At 42.7% G+C, this 13,262-nt stretch overlaps 1 protein-coding gene across 1 annotated transcript in view; it reads left to right on the top strand.

The window, feature by feature from the left end:
- NSG2 (neuronal vesicle trafficking associated 2) overlaps nucleotides 1-13,262 on the top strand; it is a 40,797-nt gene that overhangs the window by 232 nt on the left and 27,303 nt on the right. Inside the window, exons 2-3 of the mRNA XM_074960551.1 lie at nucleotides 756-906; nucleotides 12,388-12,507. Of these exons, the coding sequence (XP_074816652.1) occupies nucleotides 778-906; nucleotides 12,388-12,507 (249 nt within the window). The 5' untranslated portion in view covers nucleotides 756-777. The remainder of the gene's footprint in view (nucleotides 1-755; nucleotides 907-12,387; nucleotides 12,508-13,262) is intronic.

Here is a 13,262-nt window from a genome sequence, read left to right as displayed (position 1 = left end):
CTACCCCCGGTGTGCCTGTATAGCTTCACAACCACCACCAGACAATGAGAGCGGAGCCTGACTTGCATTGTGCCACAATCTGGGGGGTGCCTGTCCCGCTCTGGCAGGGGATCAAGCTTGGCGGGGTTATATTGACACTCAGAAACCCATTCTCATATTAATATTTTGTCTTCTTTAAAGAAAAGATAGCCTATAGGAGAGCAGCGTCCAGCCGGTAACAGCAACCCCATCATCGGATTAACCACAGAACAAGGGGAACCAGTGTCAGCAGCATTCTCTTCTGTGCACTTTTTATGTTGTCTGCTAACAAGGATTTTCATAACTCCAGACACCAAAAGGTTAAAACAATATATGTGATGAAAAAAATACTGGGCCAAGTTTATCCCTGGTAGAAGTCCGCAGGCATCAGCAGATTTACAGCAGGGGATGAATTTGGCCCGTGTGCGAGGGCTTTTGCAGCACGGTCTTGATCTGCAACAATATTTGCTGTGTTAGTGGGATTGTGAGAGGTTTTATTTGGACTCACTTTGGGCCTTTTGAGAAGTTTTTATTTGTTTAATGCACGTTAAAGTGAAAGTTGTTCCAGACATGCTTTGTCTCTAGCAATCCAGTAAAAAATCCCAAGTGAGCAATGGCTGATACGAAGAATTCAATAGAGCAGTGTAAGGCAGAATCCTCTTCTCCATCTCCTTTCCCCTTCCCCCCCTCACCCATCTCCATACCCTTGTAACATCAGTCATCTTGAATTGTTTTAGGTCTGGAAAGTGAGGTCCAAGAATGGTGAAGCTGGGGAGTAATTTGAGTGACAAGAACAGCAAACAACCATCCAGTGAAGATGGTTTTCAGACAGTTCCTTTGATCACACCCTTGGAAGTAAATCACCTGCAGTTTCCAGCTCCGGAAAAGGTAACCCCCCACCTCAAACAAACACAAAAAAACCGTCACAGAGAGCAACCAGGTCTCTGGTTTTCACTGCCCTGTTCCATTATTGGTCTCTAATGGGCATTAAAATGCAATCCTTCTACCTTATCAATGCAACACAATAAAAAAGGGTTTTCCTTGTTGGTGTTTTTTTTTTAAACACAACAGACTGACACAGGCAAACCAGAAAATGTTTCCTCATGATTGCAGGTTGGGAAAAGGCTTAATATATTTTTCCTAAAAATGTCATTAAAATTAAATAGGAAAAAGCTTAGAATGCATCTTGACAATAAAAGAGGCATCATGTGAGCAAGTGAGTCTGCATCTGCATTGAGAGTGATGAGATGACTCTTGTGTAATAAACAAAAGTTGAAGGGGATCTAATTTTAATTACGCAAATCAAGATTTGTTTTCTTAACTGTGGCCTTTCAAAGTCCATTTGATTTTAATTCAGTTTGATTTATCTGACTAGAACAACTGAAGTCCCCGATAGAAAATGTGGTAATGGGTCATTCCATGTATTCTTTTTCCCCCCATTGGCTTCTGTGAGGGAGCAGCTTTTTCTCCTAGCCAATCAACACTCACAGAATTTAAGTGCTGCACTAAAATGTTCAAAAATGGGCACCTGTGATTGGATGGTGTTTATGAGCTGGTTTTTTTTAAAGGTACTGTATGTACTATGAAGTCATTTTGTCTATTTATCTACAGTGATGGTATATGTCAATAATGTTACAGGGAGATAATGTGTGATACCATTCACAATGAGATCAAATGTCCAAGAGATTCCGCTGTCACCGCTCCTTATGAAAAAAAAAAGGCTTGCTGCAGTGTGGTGCCTAGATACCACAGCGGTAAATGCCATGTCGATACAAAAGACAGAGGGAAAGATTAAATCTCATGGGATAATGATAACAGCAAAATTATATATAGAAAATACATAACAATGTGTGTGCATGTATTTCTAATATACACACATGTTATGTATTTATATATGTGTTTATATATATTTTATATACCTATAAAGAGATTATTATTTATTTTCTATAAATAAAGAACCAAATATATCTACATATCAGAACCGAATAAATTGACACACGTTGGCAGAAACCAGAACCAGGCCAAAATAGGGATAATGGGCTTGATTCTCCTTCCACTTGTGCCAGTGTCAATGCACCAGTGTCAAGTAAGAGTAACATAACTGAAATCAATAAAGTGATACTGATCTGAACTGGTGTAAATGAGGGGATAAACTGGCTCTTTACCTCTAGTTCTGATAATCTGAAAATTAATAAAAAAATAACTAAAAAAGATTAACATGATTTATCAGAAATGTCTGAGAGGCTCTAGGGGAAATCAAGGATGCATAAGATGCATTATTTTGATGCTACCACAAAGCAGCCAGTCAAGTTTAGGCATTAATTGCCATATAGTGTGGGGTTTAAATCACTCAGGTAGTGGCTACCATCTGTAAAATTAAAAAACAACATTAAAACTGGTGGATTGATAATCAAAACTCTGATGATTACCATATTACAGTTGTCTGTTGGTGAAAACCCATTGTAATGTATTGGTCTAAATGGATTCCCAGGCCATCTTTCTGTTTAAATGAATGTGCCGATACTGTGTATTCGTCTCCATGCACATGTAGTTACTACACTTGTTAGTTGTGGCTCATACCTCTATGTCTTTGGTCCTACCCTTGTCTGAGGGCTGGAGCACCTGCCAAAGGACAAAGGCCCTGATCCAAAGCCCATTGAAATCAATGCTATTGGCTTCTATGGACCCTGAGACAGCTTTTAGGTGTATTAGAGCAGGAGTTAGCAGTAACAGAAAATCTGTTATAAAAAAGGAGAAGGTGCTAAAAATCCCCAACAATCCTTGTTACTTTATTATTTATAGGACAAATCCCGAACGGTGAAAGTCACTTCATGGCAGAGGGCCTTTTTAAGGCCCTATTAATCAGCTGAACCTAAGGTAAAGAGAGTGGGGGCTAAGTGGTAAGGGTGAATTTCACCTTAGTGTTTGCGCAAGCAAAACTCTCACTGACTTCAGTGAGACATTGAGCCTGAGGAAGGACCTTGGGTTGGCCTATATGTATGTTAGAATTTGTTTTGAAATCAGGGAGCAGGAATGTTTTCCATTTTATTTTAAAGGGAATTTTACTTTCTGTCTGTAACAGACACAGTCCTGCCAGCTGTGGATTATGGCTTCTGAGAGTAAGAACAGGAACCAGGCTGGCTTTTGATGACTCTTAAATGAGTGGTCAAAGGGGTCAAAACTAGTGTGTGGTGGGGGCTTGTGCAACAACAGACAAAAAGTCACTGCTCTCCTCTTCTTAAGCGTAAATCAGTTGCTGCTTATTTTTCACCACAAGGAGCAGTGTTCTAGACGCCTGCCTTCATATGTTTTCCCATCAGCGCCATTAATCACTGCTCTGTTGCCAGTGTAACAGAGAAGGATATGTTTTGGCATCTTTCCTTTAAGTGAAGTCCTGAAAAATCTCTTTGGTTACTAAGCTCACCTGCTAAAAGCTCTCCTTCCTGAGCTGAGCTAGGGTACTACAGTTATTCTTATGTAGGGCACCACAGGTTGTAAGGCTGGCCCTGAGCTCAGGTCATTGTGCACAGCTTGCAGGAAATTGAGGCTATTTTCAAAGCTGGTGAGGGGATTTGGGCACCCAATCCTGTTCAGACCAAGACTGGAAGCATTAGCCATGCATTAGCCAAAGATAAGTTATTGAGCTCAATACCGGGCTAATTGGATGAAATTCTGTGGCCTGTGTGACACAGGAGGTCAGATTTGATAGTCCCTCCTGGCCTACAATCTGTAACTCCATGAATTTCTTTCCCTCCCAAATTCAAAAGGTATCATGGTTTTGTGGGACTACCTAGGTCAGCTCTGATGCTGGAAGAAACCTTTCTCCTTGGCAGGAGCAGTACATTTTATTTATTTGTCTTGCCAATACCAAGGCCTCTCAGCATGAGAGAATCTCCATTATTAATAATCCTGGGAAGTAGTATTTTAAATTTTCATGATCTGCACTTTGCAGCACCTGAACTGTAATATATTACATGTGCCTTGGCAGTGAAGTGGGAATTACATGAGGGCTGTGTGTCCTTTTCTAAATGAATAATTTAAAGTTTTCACAATGCCAGTTATGTTAAATATTATTACTCATTTCTTTGGGGAAAATGCAGAGCTTAAGCGCAAATATAAAGTGGCAATAAATGATATTACATTTATCCAGGGAAAGAAAAGACTTGAAATTCATATCAGTTCATTTTCAGAATCTCCTACTTCATCCTTTTACAGGAAAATCAGATTTTTAAACGTTTCAATAATAAATATAATGTTTTTCCTTGTTACATTTCACCTTTACCCTGGTCCTGCTTAAAGCAAATGGTTTTAAATATCCTTTTCTTTCTTTCTTTCTTTCTTTCTTTCTTTCTTTCTTTCTTTCTTTCTTATCAATTGAACATTTGGAATTCCCAACATTCTCTCTGCTGTTTATTTCCCCCCAGAATGTAGGTAATAGTTTTTAACATGCACACATAGCATCTGATCTGTTGTTCCTCACCTCAATATACCCATAATCTGCCAAAGCCAAAACACCGTTATGCACACAAGGCTTGATTCTGGACTCATGGCCGACAAAGATAATTTTGCTTTTGACTCCAGGGGGATGAGGATTAGACCCAACATAACAGGTGCATTTAGATATACACCTCTGTGAGTGTTTTAATAAAAGACCTCATCAGCCAAAATTCTGCTTGTATTCAAGGATGAATATTATCTACAGGAAATGGAACAGCACGGCATATATGGCTCATGCCTACCTACAGTCTCACCATTTTTAAAGGCCTAATAAAAACCCATTCTGGAGGGTTATTATTGATAGGTGTCATAGAAGAAATGTGTTTTAAGGAGGGATTTGAATGAAGAGTGAGAGGGTGATTGGTATGCATGCACAGTATCCAAACATGTATGCTTCATGAAAAGATGTACAAAGATAAGAGAAGGGAGAAGAGTCATTTAGGAAGGAGATTTTGGCAGAACCTTGGTAGCAGGAAGAGGAGTAGGAGAAGCGGGGGGCAGAGATGTCTGTAGGAACTGTGTGTTGCAGGACAGGAGCAGGTGCAGGAGACATTGCAATGCTTGAACAAGGTGTGAAAGGTGATAGGAAACCAGAAAAAAAGAGAAGACTCTGAGGTGACCTAACAGAGGTTTCAGATTATTGAATCAATGGAGAAGTGACATTTTTCAGACTGGTCAAGATGTCAAAAATTAGGGGGAAATAATTCAAATATTAGGAAATGAGATGTAAACAGAGAATTTAAGATGAACTAAATTACACAAAAGTTTCTATGGAATAATGGCCATTTGTCCTCTACATAGAAACAGGGCCTTGAAAATCAGTGAATTTGAGCTCACAGAATTCCCTAAATAATGTTCCATTTGAGGAGCAGAATTTATTGCTTCTGAAATGGGCGGGAGACTTGGCCTTCCGAAGCCACAGACTGCTTGATATCTGCAGAGAATACCCATGGATCATTGGCATGGAGTCTCAGTACCCCCCACGCTGCTTCCAAGCCTTCGCCACCACACACAGAATAGCTTCATTAGGAATTGTGATCCCATTAGCTCCTGTAACTCATATTGCCAAATGAGACTCTTTGTCCCTTTCTAGCGGCTGATCTTTATAAGAGGCTAATGAGGATGCTGCAGCTGCCAGCCAGTGGACTTGGTCCTTTAGCTCAAGAGGCAGAGACTCATGCTTTTAGTGGGAGAGTTCCTGGGTTTAATCTCTGCTGGTGACCCACGGTGAGCACTATCCATAACCCTACCATGCCCTTGCCATAAAATCCTCCTTTATTTTAATGTGTGGAGGGTGACCTTACACTGCAGTATTCTGATCGGATTAAGGGGGGGCCACGCTGGTGAGAGTCTCCGTCTCCCTGGTCTAACTTCCTAGTCCCTTATTCCACAACATACCAAAGACTTCCGTGTGCTCAGATGGAGTGTGCCTTGGAGCCATTGCTATCCCATAATGTGCCACTGTCCGAGCTCAGCTCCACTTAGCTTTCCATAGTGGGGGAACCTGAGAGAACATGGGGCGTTTTGAGTAGCAGTGTGGTCAAGTAGGTAGAGCATGGGCCTGAGAGTCATGAGAGCTGGTTTCTCTTCCTGTTTCAACCACTGACTTGCTGATGTGACTCAGCAAACCACTTCCCCTTCTCTGTTTCTGATTCCCAATCTGCACGATAAGGAGAATGATTTATGTGCTGTTATGTAAAGCTCTATGGATGAAGAGCATGACCGGCCTGTTGAGCATTATTATTATACATTGCTGAGTGAAGGTGATTGAAGCAATAGTCTTAGGCTCTGGTCCATCAAAGCACTTAAGGATATGTTTAACTTTGGACATTTGAGTAACCCCATTGACATTAATAGGACTACTTATATGTAGTAAGCACATGCTTAAGTACTTTGCTAGAGTGGGGCCTTAAAGAGTGCAAGAGATAGCTAGACTTGTTTCTGGAGAAGGGGGTGGGGTGTGGAAGACAGGATCCAACGAAAGAGAAGTGCTTCCATGTTGGATTAGGCAGCTTTCTCCTCTTCCTAAAATGTCTTACAACCTATTTCCAAACTTCATTTTGGAAGAGGCGTTCACAGGACGATTCTTCCATGGACACGAAGTGAAGCAAACACAGAATACTTTATTTCTGTCCTCTTTATTGCCTTTGCTATAAAAAGCATCGTCCCTGTGTAGATGAAAGGTGGGGCCTGGCCAGGAAATGTAGTAAGGAGTCCGTAAACAAGTTATAGCAGCAGTATCATTTTGCGTAAATATCCCCTGAGTAGGCATTTGTCCAGACTCCACCTAGGGCACAGGGCTTGGAAGGGTCACAAAGCCTATAGTATAGCCAGCAGTAAAGCTACACTCTGCAAGATTTCGGTGGGATGAACACAGCGTGTGAAGTTAAGCACATTCGTTAGTCTTTGCGAGATTGGGGCCTAGGTGAACACACACAAAGGCTGACAAGTGTTAAATGGTACTTATTCAGCAATCACAGAGGCTAAACTGATCCCACTGATTGATAGGCTGAAAATTATTTTTCAGTATGACATTGATGTGCATGTTGCTTTACAAAATGAATAAACATGGATCCTTTGCCCCAAACAGCTTCAGCCCAGATCCTCAAAGGAGCTTAGGTGCCTAACTCCCATTGACTCCCATTGATTTAAATGGGAATTAAGTGCCTAAATACCTTTGAGAATCTGGGCCTTAGTCTAAAATGCTGATCTGCAAGCACAGACCCTTGTGACCAGGCTGAGTCCCACTGAAGTCAAGGCCAGAATGACAGGAGGAGGAGATGAGAACATAGGGAGGCATGTGCAAAGGAAAAATGAGAGACAGGATGGTGTGGCTTTATGGGTCACTTGGGAGACTAATGCATGTTGGCAGGGTGCAGTGAAGACATTTATTTCTCCAGCTAAATGAGATTTTGAGTGAATGATTGCTTGTATTATAAATGCACAAAGGGCCATAGTTAAGAAACTTCCTAAAAGAGTGGTAACCCAGTGCAGGGCAATGTTCTCTAGGGAAGTTGCCTTCCTCATAACAGATCATTTCCTCTGTAACTTCACCAGAAAGAAGCAAGTAGGGAGCCTGGGAATTTCTTTTGCTTCATTTTGTATTGAGATTAAATACACATTGGAGCCCAATTCTCGATTCCCTTATATTGGTGTCTGTTAGGAGTAATGGTTGCAGTCAGTGGAGTCACACTGTTGTAAAATGAGTGAGGGAAGAATGAGGCCCTCTGTATTTTCTCTGTTAAATAACAAATAACTGGTGAGATGTATGGTGCCTCATTTTTAATTCAGACAATGGGATCCTGGTCTTATGAAGGAGCTGCTTCAGGACATTTAAAAATAAATGACCTCTGACCACTGTATTGGTTGTGGAGGTTCCTCTCTGGGGATTTTTTTATTATGTAGTCCCACAGCCATTCGGCAGTAGATTCTTAGAGTCTACTGCCATTTAGAGAGAGAGAGAGAGAGGGTGTGTTCAACTAGCAAAAATTATATAAAAAAAATCACAAAGAATTTTGAATAAACAAAAAACAATCCATTTCTAAACCAGCAGAATGAAAATGATTTTCCATTTCTTTGTGAAAAATCGGTACCGTGTTTCGACCAGCTGTAGTTTAGACCTGCTCCAAAGACATCACTATAGAGCTCACCTTTCAGAAGTGGTGTGCCGAGTCTTCATTTATTCACTTTAATTTAAGGTTTTGCATGCCAGTAATACATTTTAATGTTTTTTAGAAGGTCTCTCTCTATAAGTCTATATATTATATAACTAAACTATTGTTGTATGTAAAGTAAACAAGGTTTTCAAAGTGTTTAAGAAGCTTTATTTAAAATTAAATTAAAATACTGATCTTACGCTGCTGGCCCGCTCAGCCTGCTGCCAGCCTGGGGTTCCGTTCACCTAGGCTGGCAGCGGGCTGAGCGGGGCCTGCGGCCAGGACCCCAGCTGGCAAGGGGCCGGCAGCCAGAACCCCAGACCAGCAGTGGGCTGAGTGGCTCAGCCTGCTGCCACTCAGCCCGCTGCCGGTGTGGGGTTCCGTCCACCGGCTCCTGCCAGCCAGGGTCCCGGCTGCCAGGCCCGCTCAGCCCGCTGCTGGTCTGGGGTCTGTCCACATACAGTGGGTACCTACCTTCTCCCTGGTTCTAGCCCATTCTCTTCCTCTCTCTCTGCACTGAGCTGAGGGTGGGAGTGCACTGAGCACAGGGCTGGGGGTGAAGGAGCAGGCTGGGGGTTGGGGTGTAGGGTCTGGCAAGGAGCTAAAATGAGGGAGGGGGCTCAGGGTTGGGGCAGGAGGCTTGGGTGTGGAGTGCTTACCTGGGCAGCTCCCATTTGGTGCAAGGGGTGTAGGTGGGAATGTGTTTGGTGTGTGTGTGTTCAGGAGCTCCCGTTTGGTGCTCAGGGTGGGGGTGGAAATGTGGGGGGTGCAAGAGTCAGGGCATGGGGTGGGGGGGCTAGGTATGTGGGGGGGTGCAGGGGTCAGGGCAGAGGGCTGGGTGTGTGTGGGGAGGTGCAGGGGTCAGGGCAGAGGGCTGGGTGTGTGTGAGGGGCGCAGGGTTCAGGGCTGGGTGTGTGTGAGGGGGGTGCAGGGGTCAGGGCAGAGGGCTGGGGTGTGTGTGGAAGGGTCTGGGCAGAGGGCTGGGAGCACCCCCACGACCCTAGCCCACACCCCCTTGCCCAGAGCAGCTCACGGCAGGGGGCTGGAGGGAATATGTGCTGATTCCACCCCCCTTCCCCAAGGCCCTGTCCCCACCTCCTCTCCGCCTCCTCCCTGGGGCAGCGAGCGTGCTGCAGCTCCACTTCTCCCCCTCTCGCAAGGGCCATCAGCTGATCAGCGGCAGGGAGGGAGCGGAGGAGGGGCAGGAACCCAGCCCGCTGGGGGAAGAGGCGGGGGAGGGGAGACCTTGCCTGCCCTGCACTAGCAGCCAACAGGACCAAGCTTCTTCACTCTGCCCCAACGGGGGGCAGGACGGAGAAGAGCGGGCCAGGGCGGGCAGGATTTTGAATGGCTCGCTGCTGTCTGCCGGGTTCCCGGCCTGGGTTCGGCAGCGGGTGAGCGGGGCTGGCGGCTGGGACCCGGCAGGCTGCAGCGTGCCATTAAACATCGGCTCGAGTGCCGTAGGTTGCCGACCCCTGCAATAGAGAGAGATGCAGAGAGAGCCATATTAGGCAGCAGTTGGTAGGGTCTGTGGGAGGATTTCCCTACCACCTGATGGAGCTCGTTCCTATAGCTGGATACTGCTAATCTAACCCCAACTGGGTGATTTTTTACTTGAGTGACTGGGCTGTTGGTGAACAAGGGGTTAACGTCAGCTCAATGCTCAGCACCCCTTGCATTGGCTTTATGAATGGCTGTTTAGGAATAGAGTGGGGAGATTACTGTTATAATTGTAGGATCCACACTAAGCCTCTGTCTTTTTTCTGCCCAGTCATTTCACCAGTTGCCTAATCAAGATACTTTTGGAGAGCAAATACTTGGCCTTTGGAATGTACCAGATTGTATGTAATAGAAGAGCAGTCCTAAATGCTTCTGTTACATCTCTATCACACCCCTGCAAATTAATCTGATCAGTGGAGCAATCAGGGCCCCATCCACACAAAGGTTTAACTGCTAGAGCAACCAGCGAAAGGGGCTCAAGTAGTTTCTCTGATAACTGGGGACTGGGATTTTTTTTCTCCCTCCTCCTGAGAAGATTGTTACAAAATACTACAATGGACTGTTCAGGAGGTAGTATGGGCCTGGCTAGATTTATTTTCAATATCACTCTTGATTCCTGGTTGTAGCTAGCACAGTTAAACCCTTATTATGGAGAGGTCCTAGGTTGAAGTAAAGCCGGGGGGGGGGGGGTAAGAAAACCAGGGTGAATTACAAATGTGCAGGAAAAAATATAAATTATACATAGAAGCAAGTAAGATTCTTAATATTTTATTTTCTAGCTTTATAGCTCTGCATTGAGGCCTACTGTCAGAGCATAAGGGAAAACCCTCTTACCTATCGTTATGGAATTTATCTACATACAAGATCTACGTTAAACAATTGAAAGGAATTTGAAAGAAGTCAAAGGGATTAAATTGGAAACAAATCAGACACTGTGGAAAGAAAATGAACACTGTTGCATTACTTCTGCATTGCTGTCTGCAATTACATGAAAAAATATACACAGCTGGAAACAGCAGCATAGAGGGGATCTGGGTATTGTGGACGGTTGGTTTAAAAATAGAACAAAAGGTATTTTCTGAGCACTGGTGTGCAGGTGCTTATAGGTAGTGCTCTATCATCTACTGTACAGGCTTTACAAAGGATGAAGAGGAAGAGTGGAGAGTTAGGGCCCAGTCTGGTATGGGTTTGAGCATTCTCAGCTCTGTTCTGGCCAAATCCTGAGATCCTTACTTATTTCTAACTCCACTCACACTAACTTCAGTGTGAGTTTTGCCTGAGTGATAACTGAGTAAGGACCACACAGGATTAGACCCTTACTCTACTCTCCACTGCATAGAAGATGCAGTGTCACTTCAAACCTGCCAGGCCAAATTCACCCCTGGTGTTGCTTCACTAACGTTAACGTAGTGCTGCCAGGACTCAGCTTGGGCTCACTATATTCTAAAAGGCTATTTTAATATAAATGTGTTTGAATCACTTCTTCTGACTCTTTTAAAGACTATTGCGATTGCTACTGTAACAAATAATATGGAAAGGGATATTATTCAAGGGTTTAAATATTAGCTCTTAGCTACGTGCTTTGCATTTGAACCCACAGGGTGGTTTCCTCCTCCTCCAAGTTTCACATGCTTTAAGTGCAGAAGGAGAATCCTAGGGACACTTCCTGGTCCAAATCAGGCTTGATATTCTTCACTTTACAATTACTGGCCAACTTTCTTCAACAGATTTTTAGGGATCGCCAAGAAATTCCTATACTTTGAATGACCAAGTTCCTCAGAGTTCCAGAATTTTGTTCCTCACATGTATCTTTTGCCTTTTTGTGAAAGCCCTCCCTTTAGAAACTTTATGTGCCATTTCTCTCTCCAATAGTGTTTTAGGTTTTTTTAAAAGGATGGAGATGACATCTTCTCTCAATAGCTGTCAGGTTTCAGAGTATGTCTCTGTCTGATCTTCTACTGGCAAACTCTAGGTATAGTCAAGTGTTCAGTGTGTAACATTTATTTTGGTGGGTTTAGTACAAAATACTTTATTTATTTATCTAGTTATTCTTCCTAGATTTAGAAATAGGTTCAATAAAGCTCAAAGTTGCAGTGTTATTAATTTGACATTGTCCCTTTAAAAACCTGTAGCTATAGCACCTTGGATTATGTCTCATCATTCTTAAAAGCTAAATAGGAACAGGATTGGTCAGCACTTTATGCGAGAACTTTTCAGGAAAAGGTGGAAAGTGATATTGGTGGCTCAGGGCCTAATTGTGAGCGCTCAGCGCCTCACAGAATTGGGCTCTTAATAAGTTATGCTCTTCCTTTAGAGGGGCTAATGGGCTATGCTGTTGCAAGTTCTGTTGTTTGGGTGGGATATAAAAGGTATGTTTTTGGTCCTGTGGCTATTAAAGAGCAGAAGTGATAACCTCTATGTCCTAGCACAACGTAAGTAATTATATATAGTCCATTGGAACACCTTTTGCAGATTCAATTGGATGTGGTATTCTTTACTGTTGTGTAGTTCTACCATTAAATAGCTAATGTTTCATCTCAGAGGTGGCTGCATTTCAATGAGGGATGAAGTTATTTGATCTAATCTAATCTATTTACCTAGTTCTCAAATTGTATTTGAGGGTGGCCAGTGAAATGGCATGTAGAAAAGCAATTTATTTAGGATAACAAAAATGTCTGCTTTGCACTTAAAGCTTAAAAGCGTTGACATTTTTCAGGTGATTGTGAAAACAAGAACAGAATATCAGCCTGACCAGAAGAACAAAGGAAAACTCAGGGTGCCAAAAATTGCTGAATTCACAGTCAGTTTCACTGATGGCGTAACAGAAAGATTAAAGGTAAGAAATGGTCATTGCCTGCTACCTTAAGATGTCAGCTTTATATATTGCAGAATAACTGATACAGTGCGACAGTGAAAATATTAAAAATTAATGCTGTACTCACCACTGGGGTCAGAGAGAGTTTTGCCTTCATAAGGATTAGGCTTTCCAGTGTTGTTGTAGCATGTTGATCCTAGAATATTAGAGAGACAAGGTGGGTGAGTTAATATCTTTTATTGGATCAGCTTCTCTTGGTGAGAGAGAGAAACTTTTAGCTTACACCGAGCTGTTCTGTGGGTCTAGATTTAGGCTGTTATTTTCGGAAGGAACACAGAAATAGCCTAGAGAAAGAGTTTTCCTGTCATGGGAAAAATTTTGAAATTTCAAACATTTTTTTCCCCTTTTGAATCATGACCAAATGTCAAAATCTCATTCCTTGCAAGCTGACAACCCCAAAATATTTTGGGTTCAGGTCAGTTGAAACATTTTGGTTTTACATTTTCTAAATGTTTTATTTTGATTTTTATCTTTTTAATTAATACTTTAAAAAATTATAACTAGCTTGCCTTTTGAAACAAATCACCTTGCACCGAAAAAATTTATTTTCAGTTTCAACACTTTTGAAACTTTTTTCCCAAAATTTGTATAAACAGAAATTTGTCAAAACTGACCCTTTCAGCGAATTGTCATTTTCCATTGAAAAAAATGTCTTGTCAAAAAATGACCAACCAGCTCTACTCACAGCCAAAAAAGAGCCCCGTCTGGTGAGGTAC

Source organism: Natator depressus, chromosome 8, assembly GCF_965152275.1.
Source record: "Natator depressus isolate rNatDep1 chromosome 8, rNatDep2.hap1, whole genome shotgun sequence".
NCBI classification, from domain to species: Eukaryota; Metazoa; Chordata; order Testudines; family Cheloniidae; genus Natator; species Natator depressus.
The sequence above is the reverse complement of the archived record's forward strand: the minus strand, read 5'-3'. Positions and strand labels throughout refer to the sequence as shown.